At 44.7% G+C, this 21312-nt stretch overlaps 1 protein-coding gene across 26 annotated transcripts in view; it reads right to left on the bottom strand.

Annotated features, from left to right (window-relative positions):
• celf2 (cugbp, Elav-like family member 2) overlaps window positions 1-21312 on the bottom strand; it is a 296592-nt gene that overhangs the window by 53024 nt on the left and 222256 nt on the right. For all 26 annotated transcript variants that reach the window (XM_054739830.2, XM_054739831.2, XM_070545042.1 and 23 more), the window contains one exon: window positions 9202-9250. In XM_054739830.2, the coding sequence (XP_054595805.1) occupies window positions 9202-9250 (49 nt within the window). The remainder of the gene's footprint in view (window positions 1-9201; window positions 9251-21312) is intronic.

Genomic DNA, 21312 nt, shown 5'->3' with positions numbered 1-21312 from the left:
GTAAGACAGAGAGGAAATTATCCATGTCTGACCCCAAAACAATTTCTAATCGGAATCTGGCGCCCTTGAGCCTACAAGGCTCCAATGAAAACTCCCTCCTCAGAAGATATGTGGAATGTGCCGTCGCTATGGCAACTCAACTCTGTCTCCTTTCCCAGCCTGGGCGGGACTGCGGGAAGGCCGCTGAAGCGTCCAGGGTTACTGCAACCCTCCAACCCTCAATGCTCCTCCCCCTATCCACACTGAAGTGACATGCGCTGCTTATCGTGGCTGCAGGAACTGAAGTGAGGATAGTCCCAACCCACCACCCCACCTAGTGGACACTTATGTGTGTAATGTCTGAAGTCTGTTGTATTTCTGTCTGAGGTGTTTTTTTGCAGAGCAAAGCTGCCCTCCTGGTGGGAGGGTAACTCTGAAGTGCCTTTTTTTCCCTCCACCTGAACCAATCCTCATGTAAACCTCTTATCTCTATTAAAGTAGCGCGACTCGGGTTGCGAATGACCACAGTCACCAATTCTTGTCATGTGTCTTGCCCATGTATGTCTGATCTCTGAATTGTGTGTACTGAAACTAATTTCCCTCTGGGATTAATAAAGTACAGGTGAGCAGATAGGGTGGGGGACAGGGGGGATCTGTCCCCCCAGATTCAGATCGATCCGATTCGTCACCCCCCCCAACTAAGGCCAGAAAGAAAACAAAATCGGAGGTTAAGTGCTTGAAGCTCCTTTTTCCAATTACATTGAATGCAGCATGATGTAAACAAACACCGACTCCAGAGGTGCAAAAGGAGTTGCTGCTAGGACGCAGGATGAAGCGAAAAGACGAACAACGATTACTGCGTATTTAAAAAAGACCAACAGTGTAAGTAGGCGGGGCCGATCTGTCTGTTTATGCATGTTGGTTCTAGTTTCAGTACGTTGTTGTCAGTGTTGGGACTTACTCGTTAAAAGCACCAAAGCCTCATTGCTGACTTTAACAAGTCTCATCTACAAATATGATCCCTCATGAAGTTACTGCTTTACACCAGAAGATAGTTGGAGATGTGGAACCTTCAGGCTGAGGAAAGTTTGGGAGTTTTTAGAGTTTGAAAAACGCCTCCCGCCGAGAGGCTCCCAGTCGGGGAGAGGAGGAGATAAAACGTATAATTGCCGGCAGGTCTGGTCTTTGTTGACTGATCACTTTGTCTGCTAATGACTGATCCTGATTATGAAGCAGAATATTGACTCTGATGAAGAAATTCACTCATCCAGCCGGGAAGACTGACGCTGCTGCAGCATCAGACAGCTGGTGCTGCACGAGAGGTGTGTGGAGTTTACAAGCTCCAAACATTGGGTTTGATGTTGGTTTAACCTTCTCTGGGACGTGATGGATGTAGAAACGATGGTAAAACACCGCTAACGTGACCGACGTAGCGACAATGTAAAAAAAAAAAGCTGTAGAAAAGAGGCAGATGCGGATAAGTTATATATGGAAGTCAAGTGTGCCACATAATCATAAAAAAAGTAAAATATGAAATTTAAAAAGAGATTTATATATTTATATATAAATTAAAACTTTCCAAATATAACGAAAATTTCTAAATAACATAAAAATATGAAGGAACATCTGTTGGTCAGGCTGAAAAGTTTGTGAACTACTGCTCTAAGTGATAAGTGAATATTGTTTCTTATTATATTTTATGTGCAGTTTTTTAGAGCTTTTCTGTTTTCTGTAAAGATCGGTACGCTGAAAGTCATTTAATGTTTTGCATAAAGCTGAGGTTTTGGTTAGTAATCGATTGGGAGAATAAAAAATGACTGAATTAAATAGTGGGACGCCTCTGTCAGTGCACCCCAGGGCAGCTGTGGCTACATCGTAGCTCATCACCATCAGTGTGTGAGTGTGTGTGTGAATGGATGAATGATACTCTGTAGTGTAAGGCTCCTTACTCTGAGAGGTGCTATATACAAGTGCAGATCATTTATCATTTATAGTGTTGATCAGGTAGAGCTTTGTTGCCAGCGTTCCACTGCATAATGGCTTCAAACACGTATATAAAAGTTAGTTTTTACGTAAACCGTTGGATGAAATTACACAAACTGACTGAGCTCTAGTTAAGGCGCTTGCAATAGTTTGTGTATGTGTGTGTGTGTGTACGTGCGTGTGTGTGTGTGTGTGCGTGTGTGCGTGTGCGTGCATGTGTTTGGGGGAGGGTACATTGGAACTTTGTCCCCCCCAGTTTGAAAATCCTATCTGCGCCCCTGATAAAGTATATTTGATGTGATTTGATTGATAATCCTCGTGTCATTGTTTCTTCAGCTTCAGATGGAGCTGTTCTACACGCGACGAAGTGTTTACAGTAAGTTCTGGTAAAATGATCAGCGTTTTTATGCAGGACAGAGACGAATAATGCATTAAGATAAAAAAGCAAAGGAGTTCATGTATTTCATCATCTGTGAAGCTCTGATCAATGTCTCATTATCACTTCAACTCTTCCTCCCTCTGCCTCCCCCTCCTCTTCCTCCACGCTCCCTTGTGGATTCCCCCTCTCCCCCTCCTTCTGACACAATCCCTCCTTCTTCGGTGCAATCCTGAGGAAGAAGAGGCGGCTTCGGGGTTACCGGCTGAGAGCGAAACAATGTGTGTTAGCGTCTCCCGCCGAACTTTCAATGTAATGCTAATCCAATTCAATTTTAATGAGGAAGCTGTCAGCGCTTACCGGGAGGCGAAAGAGATAAGCGGCCGGTTGCACTCTGGGAAATCAATAGTGCACTTGTTTATTTTGCTGTTTGAATTGTTCGTGTGCTTAAAAAAACAACTAGAACCGTCGGGATGCGCGGCCGAGATAAGTGTTGCTTCAGAGAGCTTTAACTTACTCTGTGTGTGTGTGTGTGTGTGTGTGTGTGTGTGTGTGTGTGTGTGTGTGTGTGTGTGTGTGTGTGTGTGTGTGTGTGTGAGTGTGTGTGTGTGTGTGTGAGAGAGAGAGCTCATCACTCCAGAGGGTGATTACCACACGTCTAACAGCAATGTAATTAATTTACTCTGTGTCGATAGAGAGCAAAGAGACGAGATATCGTTTCAATCGACTGTTTGTGTTTGGGACCAGGCGTGCTGGCGGGAGTGTGTGTGTGTGTGTGTGTGTGTGTGTGTGTGTGTGTGTGTGTGTGTGAGGGAGGTGGGGGGGGGGCGATAAGACTTGAAACACCAGGATAGTCTCCAGTAAACTTTGCATTCTGGTAAAAAAAAAAAAAAAAAAGCAGTTTCATACTGAGTTTTCACTCACTAAAAGACACCAGAGCAGCAATGAAGACATCTTCATCCTGACAGACTCGGTTCTGACCCGGTGTGCAGTCAGAAGTTAAACGCACTCATCGAGTCCCACCGCAGGACTCTTGTTTAGTTTTACAGCCTCCATTATCCCATTCTGCTCAATAACTCAGTTTAAGGGTCAAATCATCAAAATTACTCACATTTATTCCACTTAACCATGCAAATAAATTAGCTTCCATTTGCCAAAACCGTCTAATCTGATAGCGATATCTTTATTTTTGCTGGATAAGTTAAACAAAGTTCAACGTGAGGACTCGTGGTCGTCCATCCGGAATAACCGTACATCTGCTCATGGTTTATTAACGATTTCAGCAGCTTGTGTTTGAGTGAATAAATGAGCCACACGGAGCCGGTAAGGCGATGGAAGAGATCAATTATCCATTTAAGAAGTTTATTAGGAAGTAAAATGATAATAAGTCACAGCTAAATACTAACTTTAAGCCTTTCATGAATAAGAAGGTTGGAAAAGAAGTTTTGATCAAAGCAGGAGAATAAAATCGAGCGACTCCGTCACAGCAGATAAAACCTAATATTTAAAGGTTTTATTTTATTAAATTTGTCCACATGAAAAGTGTCATTTCTACTGAAATCACAAGGATGATGCAAGCGTTGTATTTCCCAGACTATTTAAAGAAATATTTACACTGTTATAAATTGTAGGCCACAATAACTTAAAAACGAAAGTTCAACAGCTGCCTTAAAAACTTGAGTCATGTCAACTTAAATGAACACTTTCTTTCAACTCTATATGTCAAGTTGTACAAATATCATAAATGATAACTATGATTTGTTTGAATATTAGTTTGTGAGTCAAAACAACAAATCTTATTAGATTACAAAGTGTAAAAATCATTTTGTCTTGTTAAACATACACACAATTCTACATGATGTTAACTTAATAAATTTGAGTTAGACATGAATGGTTGTCCATTCAAATCAAAAGTTTTTGTTAAATGTACTGATGTGTCAGTCGCAAACAATAGCTCGCACTACAAAGTGAATGACGGGAGTGGGCTCGTCACAGGGAGCTGAGTCTTGAGCATTTAGTGAGAATGAGAATATTATTTAGTGCAGTGGAGTGAAACGACACAACGTTCTTATTCCTACGACCGCCCTCCTCACTTTTGGTGCCAACATGACAACACAAATAACTCCACCTTTGGAGCACTCAACAAAGCAAAAACTAAGAACAACACAACCGCCCACAATAAATGTGCATAAACACCTCAAATTAGAACAAACTAACTAAGAACATGGCTACCCACAATGCACCTCACCCACTGCAGCTTTCACAGTGGGCGGGGTCATTTTTTAATCTATAAATTGCAGTGTTAAGTTGACTGAACACACGAGAATGAGGAAAATATAATCATTTGTTGAAACAAGATGCAATTTTAAGCTTTCAATATCAAAACACACAAAATTGAGTTTAACAATTAAAACTTAACAGGGAGATGTAGGTTAAATAGGAAAACAAATCAAAACAACTTTTTGAGGCTGCCTTTATTTACAGTGTACAATTCTGTAAAATCTGAACATTTTGTTTAAAATGAGATGATTTACTTAAACCTTTAAGAAGCAAATGTGTACCTTCTTATTAGTTTATTCCAAATGGGGGCAAAATGAGAAAAAAAGCTAATGTCCAGAAGCTGACCAGACTCTGAAGACCTGAGAGTGGCGTCTCTCATCGTAGAAAAAGCTTTCAGCTCAAATCCTCTTTTGCAGCCATAGAACCGTCTTTATCTTTAGTCCTTTTCACGGTTAAAATAAGAACCACAACAGGGTGTGTTTAGATCTATGAACGTTTCCTTGACTCCAGAGCCTCCCTTCTTCCATCACACAACCGTCAGACAACTAAAAAGCAACATTTATCTGTTCTATCTGAAATCTTTTAAAGCAGCTTCACTAGTTGATTTGAGTTTTCTTAGAACTGAGAAAAAATTCAGAATATTACAATCTTTAAACAGAACATAACACTTTTTATATTAACTCATTCACTGCCACTGACGACTAAAGTCGTCGTTTGCATTTTTTTTACTGTGTGGGCGTCGGACGAGCCCCCGCACCGTGAGAACAAACATCTCAGCTCTAAAGCTGATCTTCATCTGCGTACGTCACATGTCACGTGATCAGGAAGCAGAACATCCATGTGTTAGGAGATCTTTTTGGGCCGCTGCCATAAAAAAAGTGAGGCGTGAACCGGAAAAGCTTCTGCCGATCACAATTCAACAACGGATTATGAAAGAACGGACAACGCGGATTCTTTCTGATGTAAGAGGTGAGGCTCTGCTTTGTTTTGGTTGTTTTGGCGTCGACATCATCCTAGCGCGCAATGTTCTGTGACTCTTAAAACGGAGTAAACGCTAAAAAACGCTGGCAGCGAAGGGCTTCACCGATCAGGAAACGGCTGGCAGTGAATGAGTTAAACGAGGCTCTTTTAGCTTCGGACATGAAGGTGTTTCGAGTTACCTTTACAAGTTTCGACCGTCGTCTGCGGTCTTCTTCAGAAATGTCAGAGGTGTTTGTGTGACGCGTCTTTATCAGCTGTTCTTCTGGTGGGCGCGACCAACCCGGATCTGTCAGATCTGCCGAGTCGGTCACCGGTTGTTTTCCGTGTTGATAATTTTCCCTTGATCAAGGAAAAATGATCAACACTGAGAACAACAGGTTCAAACGTTGGGTCAGGGAGGCAATAGAGATAAGGAAACAGGAACATTGGAACATGAACAGAGACGAGGAGGCCTATCAGCTGTCTCGCACCTGGGATTCCCTTCTCCAAAGACCAGCCAGCGGAGATGGACGTGACCGACCCGGGGGATCTGACAGATCCGAATTGGCCACGCCCACCAGAAGAACAGCTGATGAAGACGCATCACACAAACACCTGTGACACTTCTGAAGAAGACCGCAGACGACGGTCGAAACATGTAAAAAGGTAATTAGAAACACCTTCATGTCCGAAGCAAAAATAACCTCGTTTAACATTTAAAAAGAGGACATAATGAACATTGTAACGGAAGAACATCACACTTGTTTTTATATCGAGGTTATAAACAACCATCACCGGCCTTTATTCCCATATTTTTAGTTATTAATGTCTCATTTAAACTTTATTTCTCACCTATTTTGCCACAAAGCTCCAACAAAAGCAGGAATAAGAGTCGGTCATTCACCTGAGAGTGGAACTCACCTGGCAGCAGGTTTCTACCTGCTTCACCTCAGGCCTGCTAATGGTCTCAGATACAAAAACCACAAACTGTCTTTACTGAAGAGGAGAACGGATGCACTGAAATAACGTGTCTGAGCTCTTTCTGAGGTTGTTACCTGTTTGTTTGTTGAGACTCATGCTAGCTGCCTATAAAACATCTCCATCAGCTTCTTCTACGTGATCGTTAGCTGAACTAACCGTGGAAGCAGGGCGTTAGCACGTTAGCTGTTGAGTTGATCCCTGCGGAAAAGAGCTCTGGTGCTCCTGTTAGTGAGCCGGAGCAGAAGATGGCTGGATCTGGAGTCAAACTTGGTATTTCCTGATGGTCAAACATCTCTCCTCTGATTGGCTAACAGCAACACGACTACCACCAACTCTGTTATGCAACGTTGATGTTTCATCTCCACAAATAACACAAGCCTGGAGGAGCTCTGCCATGTGGTGGAGTTGCTAATGCTAACAGTTAGCTTCTACTAGCAGAGACGTTCTCTGCTGTTTCCTGGATGCAAGACCAACAACAGCCTTCCCTGTCGTGAGTCCAGATGGGTGAGCCCATGAACGTTATAATACAACATAATAATAAGTGAAAAAGGCTTTCTCAGTGAACTTGAGCTTTAGGAAGCACTAATTAGCCTAATGAGAGATGTGGAACCAAAGCACATGAAAGCATTTATGATGGAAAGAGATGCTGAGGCAAATTCTTTCATGTTGTAACTCAGCGGTTCCCAAACTTATTTAGCCGCGCACCCCCTTCTATGTCCCGACCATGTATATATATATATATATATATATATATATATATATATATATATACATATATATATATCAGATGTCAAGCTAAACAGACAGGTTAAAAAAAATTCCCCATCACTTTCATTTTTTAAATAGTAATTAATAAACATTCAATACCATTACAATTTCCTTTGATTTAATTTTAAATAAATATTTAGAGTGCCCAGGTAGCACATAAAGAATGCAATTTAACGGTTTTCTTAAAGTAGGAACGTTTAACCTGTGCGGCCAGAGCGCTCTCCTTCCTTCTGCTCTGCGTAAACCTGAGCTGATCACCTACTTGTGCGTAATCAAATGTCAATAGGGGACAAGATATAGCCATGAGGTTCACTTTTACCTCAGACCGACTTATTGCTGTTTTATGGTGTGGCTGAATCTGCGATCCGCTGCCATGCGGACTAGAACAACAAATGCTGCAGTAACAGGACTTGTGGTCAGGTTCATGAGGAGTCACTGGCTGGAGCGGACCCGACTCATCCCAGAAGCTAATATCTTAATTTGACCTTGAATGAAAAATAACCTCTTAAAAGTTGTTATCACGGTGGAGGCAGCGTTCATTTCTGCCTTCAGTCTGACGGCGCGCCGGAGTTAAAGCAGCGTGTGCGCTTATTGATTCTGTGTGCGTGTGTGTGCGTGCGCGCGCGGTACAGCCGCTCAAGTCACCGCGTCTCGCGCTATTTAAACCAATGTTGTAAAATTCCTTCTGCCCAGCCCAGATGTGCTCACATGTGCACCCGTGAGCCGTGGTTCTGCTGGAACGCGTCTGACCTCTGACAGACGCACTCTGAACTTCAGATCTTCAGCGCGCTGTCAATAGCCTGAATGGGAATCATTTCTTGTTATTTAGTTACATCCACAATGTTCTGCGTGTGAGGTTTACAACGTCAGAACACCTGCATGAGACAGGTGTTAATTACAATCTGCCAGAATGACTCACCACCTTCAGATTCCTCCAACACCGTTAAAAATGATCAAATACGGAACATATCGGCGTGCGCAGGCCAGAGTGCTGAAGCTCGGCGCATTGTTATTATTATGAAGCTAGGGCACATGTGGAGGACACGCGCAAAAATATACTTGTTTTCAATTACATTTATTGTGCCCACTTACTTTTTCTTTGGCCCGCCCACAAATGAGTTTCTACGCTAATGGTGACATGTGACCATAGACTGTACATACAGACTTCAGCATATGACAGACTTCTCTGAGCTCCACAGCCATTACACTTTTCACCTCGCGCACCCCCTAGCGGCAGCTCGCGCACCCCCAGGGGTGCGCGCACCACACTTTGGGAATCCCTGTTGTAACTCATACATGTGACTCAGAGGTAAGGGGATTGCCGAATTGCTGTTATAATCCACTAAAATGTGACATGCTTCCTGTTTTAAGTCAGCTGACTTCCTGTTAGAATAAAGATTAATGGAGGAAAGAAAATCAATTCACACCTGGAGCTGGACTTGATGCTTGTGTTGAAATGGATGCTTTAAATAAGTGTGTGTGTGTGTGTGTGTGTGTGACGATGGTTCAACACAAGGCTAAAATTATTGAACTTTGGCTGACCTCCTTCCAAAGTGCCTTAATAATTTATTGCACACGCACACACACACACGCACGCACGCACGCACGCACACACACACACACACACACACACACACACACACACACACACACACACACACACACACACACACACACACACACACACATAAATAAATAAATCCAGCATCTATCTGTCTTTTTCTGTTTTCTGCTCCGATCCTTCGTTGGTTCCTCGTCCCAGCCGCCAGTCGAGCCGTGAGCTAAATCTCAGCTGAGACTACCGAGTAAATTCAAAAAGGCCCATTGATGCCTGTGATACCGGTGTCCTTGTGCTCGTGTTCACGGCCACTCACCATTAGATTTCTCACTGTCTGCAGGTTTCATCTGAATAGGGTGATGCATCTGTGGAGACAAAAGAGAGAGAGACAGACGAAAACAAACCATTAAATATTACCTTGACATGTGCATAAACACAGAGAGAGCTGCAGAATGCTTCAGCTCCCTGGTGTGCAAATTAAATCTGAATATCACTCAGCGGCAAATGTCAGCGCCAGCAACTGCTTTGGTGCTCTGTTTGGATCCTAAGCTGCAGAAAAACACTCGAGTCCAGGGGTCAAGGTGCAAGAATCAAAAGCGAGTCGCTAGCAGGCAACATAAAAGAAGTTCTCAGGAGGTAAGAAGAGGAACAAGGGCGCGGTGAGGAGTCAGACGAGGATCAAGGACAAAAATACGAAAGAATCAGAAGAAACAAAGTAAAAGCTCTCATAAACACACCTGATATAAATCCAAAACCCAACCTGTTCAGGACTTTGTTCTGATTTCATGTTAGCAGCAGAAACTCCTTCGGTTTAATCTGAGACTTTTGTTTAAAGAGCATCATTTGCTCATAAATGACTGAACGACTTCCACAGCGGGATAATTAATGTCTCATATTCCAATTTAATGAATCAACCCAATCCTTGTGTCCAAAACTTGGCCTTAGAAAAATAAATCCCAAATTCAAATAATCACAGAAGCTCCAATCAGCCTTTTTTTTACCCAGAACGACGAGTTGGTGTAGTTTTACTGAAATACCTCAAACCTGGCGTCCACCAGGGGCGGCGTTAGGCCCGGCTACTTGGGCTCAAGCCCCGAATGTTTTATGAAAAGCCCCAGATCCAAAACTGGAAGTAACATGCAGTACCAAAGTCCAACAGAGAGGGAGCAGCTGGCAGTAGTTTGTATACAGCCTGCCTGAGCCTCCACCACTGAAGAAGAAGCCCTTCAGCAGCCGGCTTCTTCTACAGTCTCTGCCTGAAACGCATGAGTGAAGATGGACATAAGGACGTTTTTTAGACCAAAAGTACAACGACAGAACCCCAGCTTTGATGAGACTGGTGTTGACTCAGGTTTGTGAGTCTTATTTGAAACTATTTGTTGTGCTGCTGGTTTGCCTAAAGTTAGCTTACTATCAGGTAAAGTTATTGGAGAAAGAAAGGGAATATTTACTATCATCTCACACTAAACACTAACAGGAACAATACTCTGCCCTGAAAATGCTTCATATGTAGCTTCAGATTAAAAATTATGTGGTACAAGACAAATATAAATGATGCTGACTAGTGCGTGTCACGTGTGTGTGTGTGTGTGTGTGTGCATGCGCGTGTTAAGCCCCGGATCTTCTTCAGTCCTAAGTCCGCCCCTGGTGTCCACCAGCTCTGATTGGCTGCATTCTGGTTTTGGACGATGCTTTTCTTTGTTATTTGTTCCAAACTCCACAGCAGCATTGTTTGTTTTAAACATCAATAATTAAAGTCTTTCTGTTTCTAGAAAATAGTAAAATATATAGATTTGGCAGGAAGTAGCATCCTCCATGGGCAGGATGCCAAGGCGTTCCCAAGCCTCCCTGGAAGGATAATCCCTTCGGTGTCTCCCGTTCGACCTGGGCCTTCCTGCCACCAGGTGTCCTCAGGAGTTTTCACCCAAGGGCTGAACCACCTCAGCCGGCCCCTCTCGACCACGAGGAGCAGTGGCTCTTCGGTCCCAGTCCACAGAACTCCTTCGCCGTGGTAAGGTGGCAGTTCAAGCAGGAATTGTGCCCCCAAAGAAAACCGCCCAAAATCAGAACTGAAACTCGCCTTTGTCCCGGATCACCGGGAATCCACCAGGCCTGGTCCTCAGACCCAACAGTTCTGAATCAGTGTTAATAAGAACCGGGGAAACATCTAGATCATGTAGAGCTGTAAGACCCCAGAAACACAACACAGATCCCCGACTGGTCCCACGAGCAGCATCTGATTTGTGTGAAGGTCCTTTTCTCCAGACAGGCGTAAAGACAGATCATCAGCATAGAACCGAACATCTCAGCGTTCAGTTATCTCTCTGAAGTTCTTTTTTTTTTTGTTTCAGGTGTTGTTTTCTTAAGGAAACACTTCAGCGATGTCACTTTTCTCCACCTCCTCCAAAATCTCCTCCTCTGTCCTGTTTTATTCCCTCCATCTCTCTTTCCGTTGTGGGAGATTATGTGGCTGTTTGATCTGTGGAGAGACGAATGACGGCGATTCTCCAGATCTAGCCCGGCATCAATCACACTCGGAGTCAAACACCAGCCGTGAGTGAGTGTTTCTCTAGGTGTGTGTGTGTCCGTAGGAGTGTGTATGTGTCCCGTCTCGCCCGTTACGCCCCTGGGCTCAGTCACGCTGTGACAGAGGGCTTTGATCTTCCAATTCTATCACACACCGTTATCCCAACTCTCCCTCTTCTTGCTCTCTTCCTTATCATCCTCACTCTGATACTTTCTCTTCTTCTCACAGGCCTTTCCCCCACGTACACACACACACGCACACACGCACACACACACACACACACACACACACACACACACACCGGCGTATTACCAGAACCTGCCTGATGAGGGCAGTCCGCAGTGGAGGAGGAGAGACAAAAGGGTTTAAAGGCACAACAGGAAAAAGGAGAAGTGACAGAGGCATCATGAAAAGAGGAAAGCATGACACCAGAGGAGGGGGAAGGGTCATAAACTCCAGGATGGACAGAAATATTCAGCAGCGCTGCAGGCTGGAGTGTCTCCACAGTATCAGTGACACAAGGACAGATACAGGGACATGGATGAGGCTGCTGCGAGCGTGTCTGTGTGCCTCTCGTGGGCTGATGCCACATCAAACGCTGGAAAGTCGTGTCAAAGCAAACCTGGAAGTCACATCAAGTCACTTCTCGTTAATCCGCTTCAAAGTCTGTCCTCTAAAGGCACAAAAGCAAAAACAAAACAAAAAAACAACAAAAAGCATGACAGCATCTGCCACGCTGCCGTCATTCACTCCAGGAAAACACCGCCAAAAGCTCTCTCTCTCTCACACACACACACACACACACGCACGCACGCACGCACGCACGCACACACACACACACACGTCTGGATTTTCAGGCGTCTCCTCCTCAGGTCTGACTACCCAGAAAGCCTGGCGAGCAGCGGCACCATCGACACGTTTGATCTTGGCGAGCTCCCGCCGAGACCAACAAAGCAAGCCTCTCACCGCTATCCCACAATTCCACAGTGCTGTTTCCTCTTGCCTGGCAGCCCCGCAGCCGCAGCCTGCCATTCATTACGCGCTCAGCAGGAACCCGGCAAAACTCGCTCGCCGTCGCCGCGCTCAAGACTAATAAAGAATAAAAAAGCAGCAGAGGACCCAAAGCATGGCGGCGGCGAAGCCACGTGTGTTGACTTGATCCAATCCAATCCAATTTTATTTATATAGCGCATTTAAAAACAGCATGTCAGCTGACCAAAGCACTGCACAGAGTTAAACCTAAAAAGCCATTCAAAATACACATTAAACACAGATAAAAGCTGTCATAAAATAGAAACACCTATAAACAATACAAAAGTATAAAACAGCCCATAAAATAGAGGTCAATAAAAACAGAAGTCAGTAAAACAGAAGAGAGTCACAGCATAAAAGACCGATCATTGACCAAAAGCCAAATTAAAAAAATGTGTCTTCAGGCTGGATTTAAACTGTGCCAGTGAAGGAGCCTGGCGTACCACCAGAGGGAGTGCGTTCCAGAGTCTGGGAGCTGCAAAGGCGAACGCACGCTCCCCATGAGCTTCATGCTTCATTTTAGGGACTTTAGGGGGGGGGGGGGGTAGCGAGAGTATGAGGGGGCTAGGCCATTCAGGGCTTTGTAAGTAAAAGTTAAAACTTTGTGCTGAATTCAAAGTGCACAGGAATCCAGTGTAGATCAGCCAGAATGGGAGTGATGTGGCAGCGTTTATTAGCATTAGAAAGAAATCTTGCTGCAGCATTCTGGACTTTCTGCAGACGATTTAGGACAGATACATTTACACCAATTAGAACCGAGATGGAAAAATCGAGTCTGGAATTGATAAATGCATGAATCACTGACTCTAAAGTGTGGCCTGTTAAGAATGGGCTTTAGTCGGGCAAGGCGACGAAGCTGGAATAAGCAGGATCAAAAGGTGGCATTTACATGTGCACTCATTGACAAGTCGGCATCCAGTTTAACCCCAAGGCTGGTCACACATGAATTAAGGTTTACGGGGGGAGAGATCAAAGGCAGCAGAAGTATGCAGATTATGATTTGGTTTGAAAAGAATGGCCTCAGTCATATTGTCATTGAACTTCAGGAAATTGGAAGCTAGCCAGGTTTTAATTTCTGAGAGACATTCTGAAAGCTGAGTAATGGAACTTAGTTGATTTAAAGCCATATAAATTTGACTGTCATCGGCGTATATGTGATAATGTAGGCCGTGTTTAGCAATGACTACGTTTACATGCAGCCAATATCCGGGTTATGATCGGGTTAAGGTCGGGATTCGGGTTTCTGAGTTGATCAGAGTAACCCGTTTACAAGCATAAAGAGAAAGAGTTACCCCTAACTTGCATAACCCGATTTAAATGCGGACGTTGGGGTAGCGTCAGGACGTATGGACGCATGCGTCTTTTCTGGTTCTTCTTGTTCCGGTATCTGTGAAAACAACAACATGTTTCCCAGTTTGGAAGAGATAGCGACCGCGTTTGTTTACGCTTTAGTTTCCTCGTCACTCCAAAAGTGTGGTGCTGTGCCGCGACTCGCCATGTTGCTCCCAACTTGTTGTTTACTTCCGGTGTTCTGGCGCATACAAGACGTCTCGCTACTCAAAAGACCAAGATTCCTTGCGAACAGAGCATGCGCAGAACACACGCTTTGATGGGGATATCCCAATATGCATTTACACGACCAAACATTCGGGTTAGAAAAGGGTTACCCCAGGCGTAGTAACCAGGTTTTTTAAAAACCCGGTTATGAGCATATCCGGGTTTTTGGCGGTGTTTACATGGACCTGTGGAACCGGGTTATTGTGAATATTTGGGTTTTAAAAGGGTTACTGGCTGCATGTAAATGCACTCGTTGATGTTTCCCAGTGGCAGAATATAAATAGAAAAGAGGAGTGGACCTAGAATAGAGCCCTGGGGAACTCTCCAGGGGAGTGGGACAAAAGGAGAGGAGCAATCGCCTATGTGAATGCTGAAACTCCTGTCAGACAGATAGGAGTGAAACCAATTTAGCGTGGTCCCAGTGACTCCAACAAAAGATTTCAGCCTAGTTAACAGAATGTTATGGTCAACTGTATCGAATGCCGCTGATAGGTCTAGCAGTAGTAACAGAACACAGGAACCAGCATCCGTTTCTGTCAGAATGTCATTTAACACACGAATATGTGCAGACTCGGTGCTATGATTTGGCCTAAAAGCAGACTGAAAATGGTCGAGGAGTGAATGTTCCAGTAAATGATGTGAGAGTTGAGCATGTACCACTTTTTCAATAACCTTAGATAAAAAAGGAAGTTTGGAGATCGGACGGAAACTTGCATAATCATTTTGATCCAGGCCAGGTTTTTTCAATAGCGGGTGGACGACCGTCTTCTTAAAGGATTCTGGAAACACTCCCGATGACAAACTGTGTTTAAAATACTCAAAATAAAAGGACCCACTACTGGCAGAGCCCCAAGTAGCAGCACTGGGGGGAGAGCATCCAGAGGGGAGCCTGAGGGTTTCATGGACTTGATTAATTTATCCAGATCTTGAAGGGAGACAGGATCAAAATCAGAGAATGGAGGAGAACAGAGTGATTCTTTCTGGGTAACAGGTCCCAACAGATTCTGTCTGATAGAACTGATTTTTTCCAGGAAAAAATTCTGAAAATCAGTGCAAAGTGCTATGGTTGGTGTGGAGGGGGCGGTGGATTCCTTTAGTGAAAGAACAGAGTTAATGGTACTGAAAAGCTTGCGTTGGTCACCACGATGCCTCTCAATGATGTTGGCAAAATAATTATTTTTAGCTGATCTGACAACTTTTTGGTAGGCTGCCAGGGAGCCTTTCAGCATTTGTTGGGAAATTCGTAGCTTGTCCTTTTTCCATTTTCGTTCATGTGTCCTACACTGGCGTCTGAGAGCACGAGTGTTGTCGTTTAACCAGGGATCAGAGATGGTCTTTTTTTGCCTGAGTTTAAGCGGTGCAACAGAGTCAAGGGCAACAGAACAAGCCATATTGAAGGAGTCCACCAAACCATCTACCCCCACCGATGTAGATGAGGAAAAGGATGTTAAAAGGCCATTCTCCAGGCTAGATGACAGCATAACAGAGGACGAGGGAGCAACATACCGAGCATAATGCTTAGCCTGATGCCTTATAGGGAGAGATGCTAGGTTTGAGATATTAAAAATGATTGGAAAATGATCAGAGATACAAACCTGATCTACAAATAAATCAGAAACACAGAGTCCAAAAGATAAAACTAAGTCCAGTGTATGGGAGCGTTCATGGGTAGGATCTTTGACCAGTTGCTGTAGATCAAACAAATCTAAGATGTCCAAAAACTCCTTTACCAAGGGCATTGTGGGACAGCAGACATGAATGTTAAAATCACCAAGGATAATCCCTCTTTCATGCTTTGGGAGGAAATCAGCTAAAAAGTCTGAAAATTCACTTAGAAAGACTGAGTTATATTTAGGTGGACGATAACAGAGAGCACAGAGTACAGGTGGGCAGCAGGCTAATTCAAACACTGACAGCTCAAAACTGGAGGGAGTCACAAAACCAGAGAGTGGTTTCAGAGGGAGAAAGGAGTTGTATAAAGTCAGCAAACCCCCCGCCACGACCAGAAGGTCTGGGCTCGTTTAAGACTAGGCACTCAGGAGGACAAAGAGGGGTCGACTCACCAGGCTGGACCCAGGTTTCAGTCATGAAGAACAGGTTTATTGACTGGTCTTTCAAAAAAGCCGTTTTATTCCCAATCGATCGGACATTCATGAGAGCAACCCTGAGGAGTGAAGCGGACGTCTTAGAGCCGGGTTTGGAGCGCATGCCAGAGCCGATTACCTTGGGATAGCTAAGGTTAGCCAAGTTAGCCCCACTAATTCGCCGCCGCCGAAAGCCACCGTCCACGCGATCACTCTCGGGGATCTTCCGACAGAGGGTTTGAATGGACTCCGCCTGCCAGTGACAGAGTTGAGGATCCGGTTGCAGAGGAATGATAGATGTCAAAGATGAGGACCCTGGTGACAGCCTTCGTTTTGCTCGGCGTCCCCCCCCCCCCCGCCTGCCGCGTCGGCGGCACATCTTTCGGAACCATACTGGACGCGGGGCGGAGAGCAGAAATGCTGGGACCGTAGCAAAGAGCGAGCCAAAAGATCTTCCAAACTCACGACTGTGGAACTGAAGTGATCCGAGTGTCTGCTGGAGATCGACGAGGGTAAGTCGGTCATATGAGATGACAGTACTGGATTCGGTAATCCGGCAGTTTGTGAACACAATAAGAAGCAAAAACAGGAGCGGCAGACGAGCAGCCATTACAGCAGGCGCCATCTCACCAGTCCACTGTGACGCTGCGCTTTGGTGTAAAAATCTGAGTCTCACCTGTTTACCTGCTGCACCAGCTCAGCCTTCCTTTTGCCCACTAAAGTCCTCCCTTTCCCACCAGCGGAGCCGGGTTCCTACAGGAAGTCTCTGATTGAAGCCATTTTCAAGCCGCTGCTGGATAATTAATCACAACACGGTTATTTTTTCTCAGAATCGAGGGGAAAGCGAGCCGAACGCGGCGGCCGAGCGATTCTCCAGATGTCTGATTATGATGGAGGTAGAGTTTGCTCGAGCTTTAAGGGGCTGATCATCTGCATCTGCAGGGCTCTCCATGTGAAGTGTCACCATTTGTTTTCAGTCATGCTCAGAGCTCTCGTCGCAGCCAGCCTCGCTGTCTGCTGCAGGAACACACACGTTAAACTCATACCTTTGAAAATCGATTAAGATTTCATTTACATATTAATGTGCAACCTGAGTCTGGGCTCACACTTGTAATAACGAGTGTTGCTGCTGTTTAAGGGCGACACGGCTCACCACAACAGCTGCTGCACGATCCGTGCAACGCAATGTGTTATTTTAAGTGTTTGGGAATAGCTTCATTTATCTGGATTTGTTGCTGCCGTTGTGTTTAACTAACTCCGATTGTACTCCGATTCCATTTGGCTGAAGCTGAATTAAACCCCGGAAGGCGTCCTTGTTTATTTAACGTTATTAATCCTTTACACAATCGTTAATCACCATTCTTCTTATTTTTTTCCTTTTGAGAAAAAAAGAAAAAAAGAGAAAAAAAAGAAAAAAATCACCATTTTTCTTATTTTTTTCTTTTTTTCCTTTTGAGAAAAAAAGAAAAAAAGAAAAAAATCACCATTTTTCTTATTTTTTCTTTTTTTTCCTTTTGAGAAAAAAGAAAAAAAAAGAAAAAAGAGAAAAAAGGGAAAAAAAGAAAAAAAAATCACCATTTTTCTTAAAGCTTCTGAGTGCGGCTCTGTGGAGAGGCTGTGGTTAAAGAGTATCTAACCTGCTGCAGATCGTTGAAGTGACTCAGTTTGGAGTTCTGAGTTCATGGCTAATCCCAACGGGAGAGCGTTTAAACCCCCTCAGGTTCAAGTGAAGTTTTGATAAAAGGACGAACAACTAAGTCCTTCAGGGGTACTTCTGAGTTAAAAAACGCTCATGGAATAGGCAGTGGCGGATTTGGCAATTTGGGGGCCCAAGGCGAACACAGACATGGGGCCCCCTCACACTAAATTTTCAACAATCTTATCTTTAACTGGATTTGCGGAACTCTCCCCTCTTCTGACATGAGTTATTTCCCCTTTTTATTAGTCCTCCTCTTTTTTCCTGTCTTTCTCTCCCTTTGAGTGCTTTCTTCTTCCTGGCAGTATTCCTGTGCTTTTACCTTTCTTTTTTTCTATTTTCCATTTTGGTCTATGTTTTCCTACCTTTAATCATTTTCCATTGTCTTTCCTTTTCTGCTTCCTTTTGACGTTTACATAGAAAAACTACGTCACTTGTGGAAGTGAAGATAAAAGCTTTTTTTAAGCATGCTGCTTCTTTCTCTTATTGGAGCCACTAGGATAACTCCATTTCATGCTTAGTTACGAACGCTCCCGCCTCTCTTCTTCTTCTTATTTGTGTCTTATGGCACTTGGCAAACAACAATTTGGTGCATTACTGCCACCAACTGGATTGGAGTGGAATCACTACCAATCACTTCCTGTTTGTGCATTGGCGTCTTAAAGGTATAGAAGAAGATCTTTTCTATAGCGCCTCTCAAGATAAAAATCACGAGGCGCTTCACAAAAACAAAAAATGTAAAAATATAAAAAAGAATTTAGAAAATGATTAAAAATATATTTTAAATGAGCAAAAATGGACAATTGTGATCAAAAAATGTAAAGAGAGAGAGAGAGTGAACAGGAAAGAGGGAAATCAGTGGATCCTGAGGAAGGTGGAATAGGTGGGGAGAGCAGAACAAGGAGAGAGAGGTGAAGAGGGTCATACAAAAGCCAGCTTGAACAAGTGAGTCTTCAGCTGCTTTTTAAAGGAGACCACTGAGTCCACTGATCTCAGGCTCAGGGGGAGAGAGGTCCAGAGTCTGGGGGCCACAGCAGCAGATGATCTGTCAACTTTGACCTTTAGCCTGGTGCTGCACAACCAGTAGACTTTGATCACTGGACCTCAGGGACCTACTGGGGGTGTAGGGACTAAGAAGATCACCAATGTAAAATGGTGCTTGTCCATGTAAGGCCCTATCGACCAGAACCAGGATCTTGAAATGAACCCTGAAGTTGACAATAGTCCATTGTGGCATTAACAGAGGGGTGCAGGCAGTCAGGGCTAGGGGGGCCCCCAACATAAGGGGACCCAGGTGGCCGTCGACCTATGTCTAATAGCAAAACCGCCACTGGAAATACATATGCGGAGTAACCAGGTAGGTAGGTAGGTTTTAATGTTGCACATCTGCAACGCCTGCCTCCAGAGGGTTAATGCAAACTCTGTTCTGGAAACTTTAAATCCACATAAATTCAACATTTCCCATTTTTTCTACTGAATTCTTAGAAATTCCGGTATTAAGGAAAGAAGCTGGGATTTCTCCATCCCATTCCCAGGAATTGTGTGTAAATAACCTTGTGACGTGGAAGCGTAGGCTTGTTTTAAATTGCATTTGCATGAACTGCTGTGAAATCTTGAGTTGTTTGATCCTCCTGAGACCTGAGATAGAATTTTTCAGTGTTAAATGTGGTTGTGGAGCAGCGTGAAATAAAATCATTTCAATCCAACCCCGGGAGGGTTTCCTCCGAGCAGGTCTGAACACGGTGACCTCACCGTGGAGCAGAGCTGAAGAACCCACCCGAGAGCCGTGGGAGGAGGTGGTCCGACCTCGAGCTGACACAACGACCACCGGTTTGAGCTGAACGCCGTCCTGTTGCAGGTTTGTGTTGCATTCTGGGATGTAGACGCATCAGTAGCTCCGAGCTAGCCGAGGGTGAAGCCAGGGCTCGGGTTAGCGGGCTGCTGTTTGTTTTAATTAGTCATCATTTTTTCATTATCTAGCGCGATTCACTCAGATATACAAATCTCAGACGCCTGAGAGGACCCAAAAGCACGCCTGCTGCCGTGTCCGTGGTCTCACACGCACCGGACGCGGCGCCTTCTTCCTCTCTGGTTTAAAACACATTCAGCAGATGATGGAAACTCAAACAGCAGCTGATAAAAACATCATTTTTACACCTGATTTCCTTTCTTCTGCCCGATCCAAATGCTCAGGTATGGATTTAGGAACCCGTTTACCTGAGGCGTCTCATTGTGCTCTCCAGAGCCAACGCTGTGTGAACAGGCGGGGCTGAACTCAGCTCTGATCAGGGAGGGAACACGTCTGCAGCTCAGGTGGGCGGATTTCACTAAACTACACAGACAAGCAAACAGAATTTATTCAATATGAGATTTTTGTTCTGTTCTTTGGGCACAAAAACTATGAAACGTGCTGAGACGACGCTGGAGCTTCCTGGCTCTTAGATGCGACTTATTTTTAAAGGAAGATGGTGGATTTTTAAATCGGAGCCAGTAGAGAACATAGATTTCACACAGCCTCATTACGGGGGACTCTGAGGAGGAGGTTCACTCGGTTTTTCTGACAGAGAGCAAAGAAAACACGTTGTACTGGCCGAGGTTAAGTAAGATGAACTCATCCAATCAGCTGGAGAACTTCCTGTCAGAGGGAAAGCATCAGGTCTCCATCACAGCTGAGGAACCGGTGAGCAGCCAGGATGGATTTTATGACCTTCCTGTTAAAGGACACCCTCTTTAATCACTCTGTTTCCTGTCCGACGAGCTGATGAAATGTCAGCCGCCAGCCAGCCCCCCTTCTGGTGCTTCCAGCTTTTCTATCTTAACATCCTCATCGTGTTCGGAGTCTCGGCAACCTTCCCCCCAAGTCTGACTGGGAACTACGTCTTCTGAGTGCAGCGGCTGCAGGAGACAACACTTCCTAAATGCTAACCGCTGCTTCAGGTTATCCAACGTTGGCTCATTTCGCCCGATGGCTTCTGCCAGCAATGCAGCGGCGCTCAAAAGGTCAGAGGTCCAGTAGTTCTGGAGCCAGAGGAAACTCAAAGTGCATGCTGGGAATGCCGTGGGCAACCATGAACGGCATGCGTCTGCGTACCCTTTGCCAGCAGTTGGCAGGATCAAAGAGAGCTCACAAGACTAGGAAGTGTTTGCCAGTAAAAGTAAAGGCAGAACACACACACACACACACACACACACACACACACACACACACACACACACACACACACACACACACACACACACACACACACACACACACACACACACACACACACACACACACACACACAGACAGAAGGAGACCACACACTCTCTCCTCCCTCCCTGCTGAAGGTGTGACGGTGAGCCGCTGGGTCAAAGTCAGACAGATGGCCCTCACAGTCAGGATTCAATATCGATGACCAAGACCATACCACACACCCACACACACACACACACACACACACACACACACACACACACACACACACACACACACACACACACACACACACACCTTAAAGAGGAGAAAAGGAATCTCCCACCGTGCAGAAA

The sequence above is a fragment of the Nothobranchius furzeri genome, chromosome 1 (genome assembly GCF_043380555.1).
Source record: "Nothobranchius furzeri strain GRZ-AD chromosome 1, NfurGRZ-RIMD1, whole genome shotgun sequence".
In the NCBI taxonomy this organism is placed as follows: Eukaryota; Metazoa; Chordata; class Actinopteri; order Cyprinodontiformes; family Nothobranchiidae; genus Nothobranchius; species Nothobranchius furzeri.
Note: the sequence above shows the minus strand (reverse complement) of the source record. Positions and strands in the feature narration are given on the sequence as shown.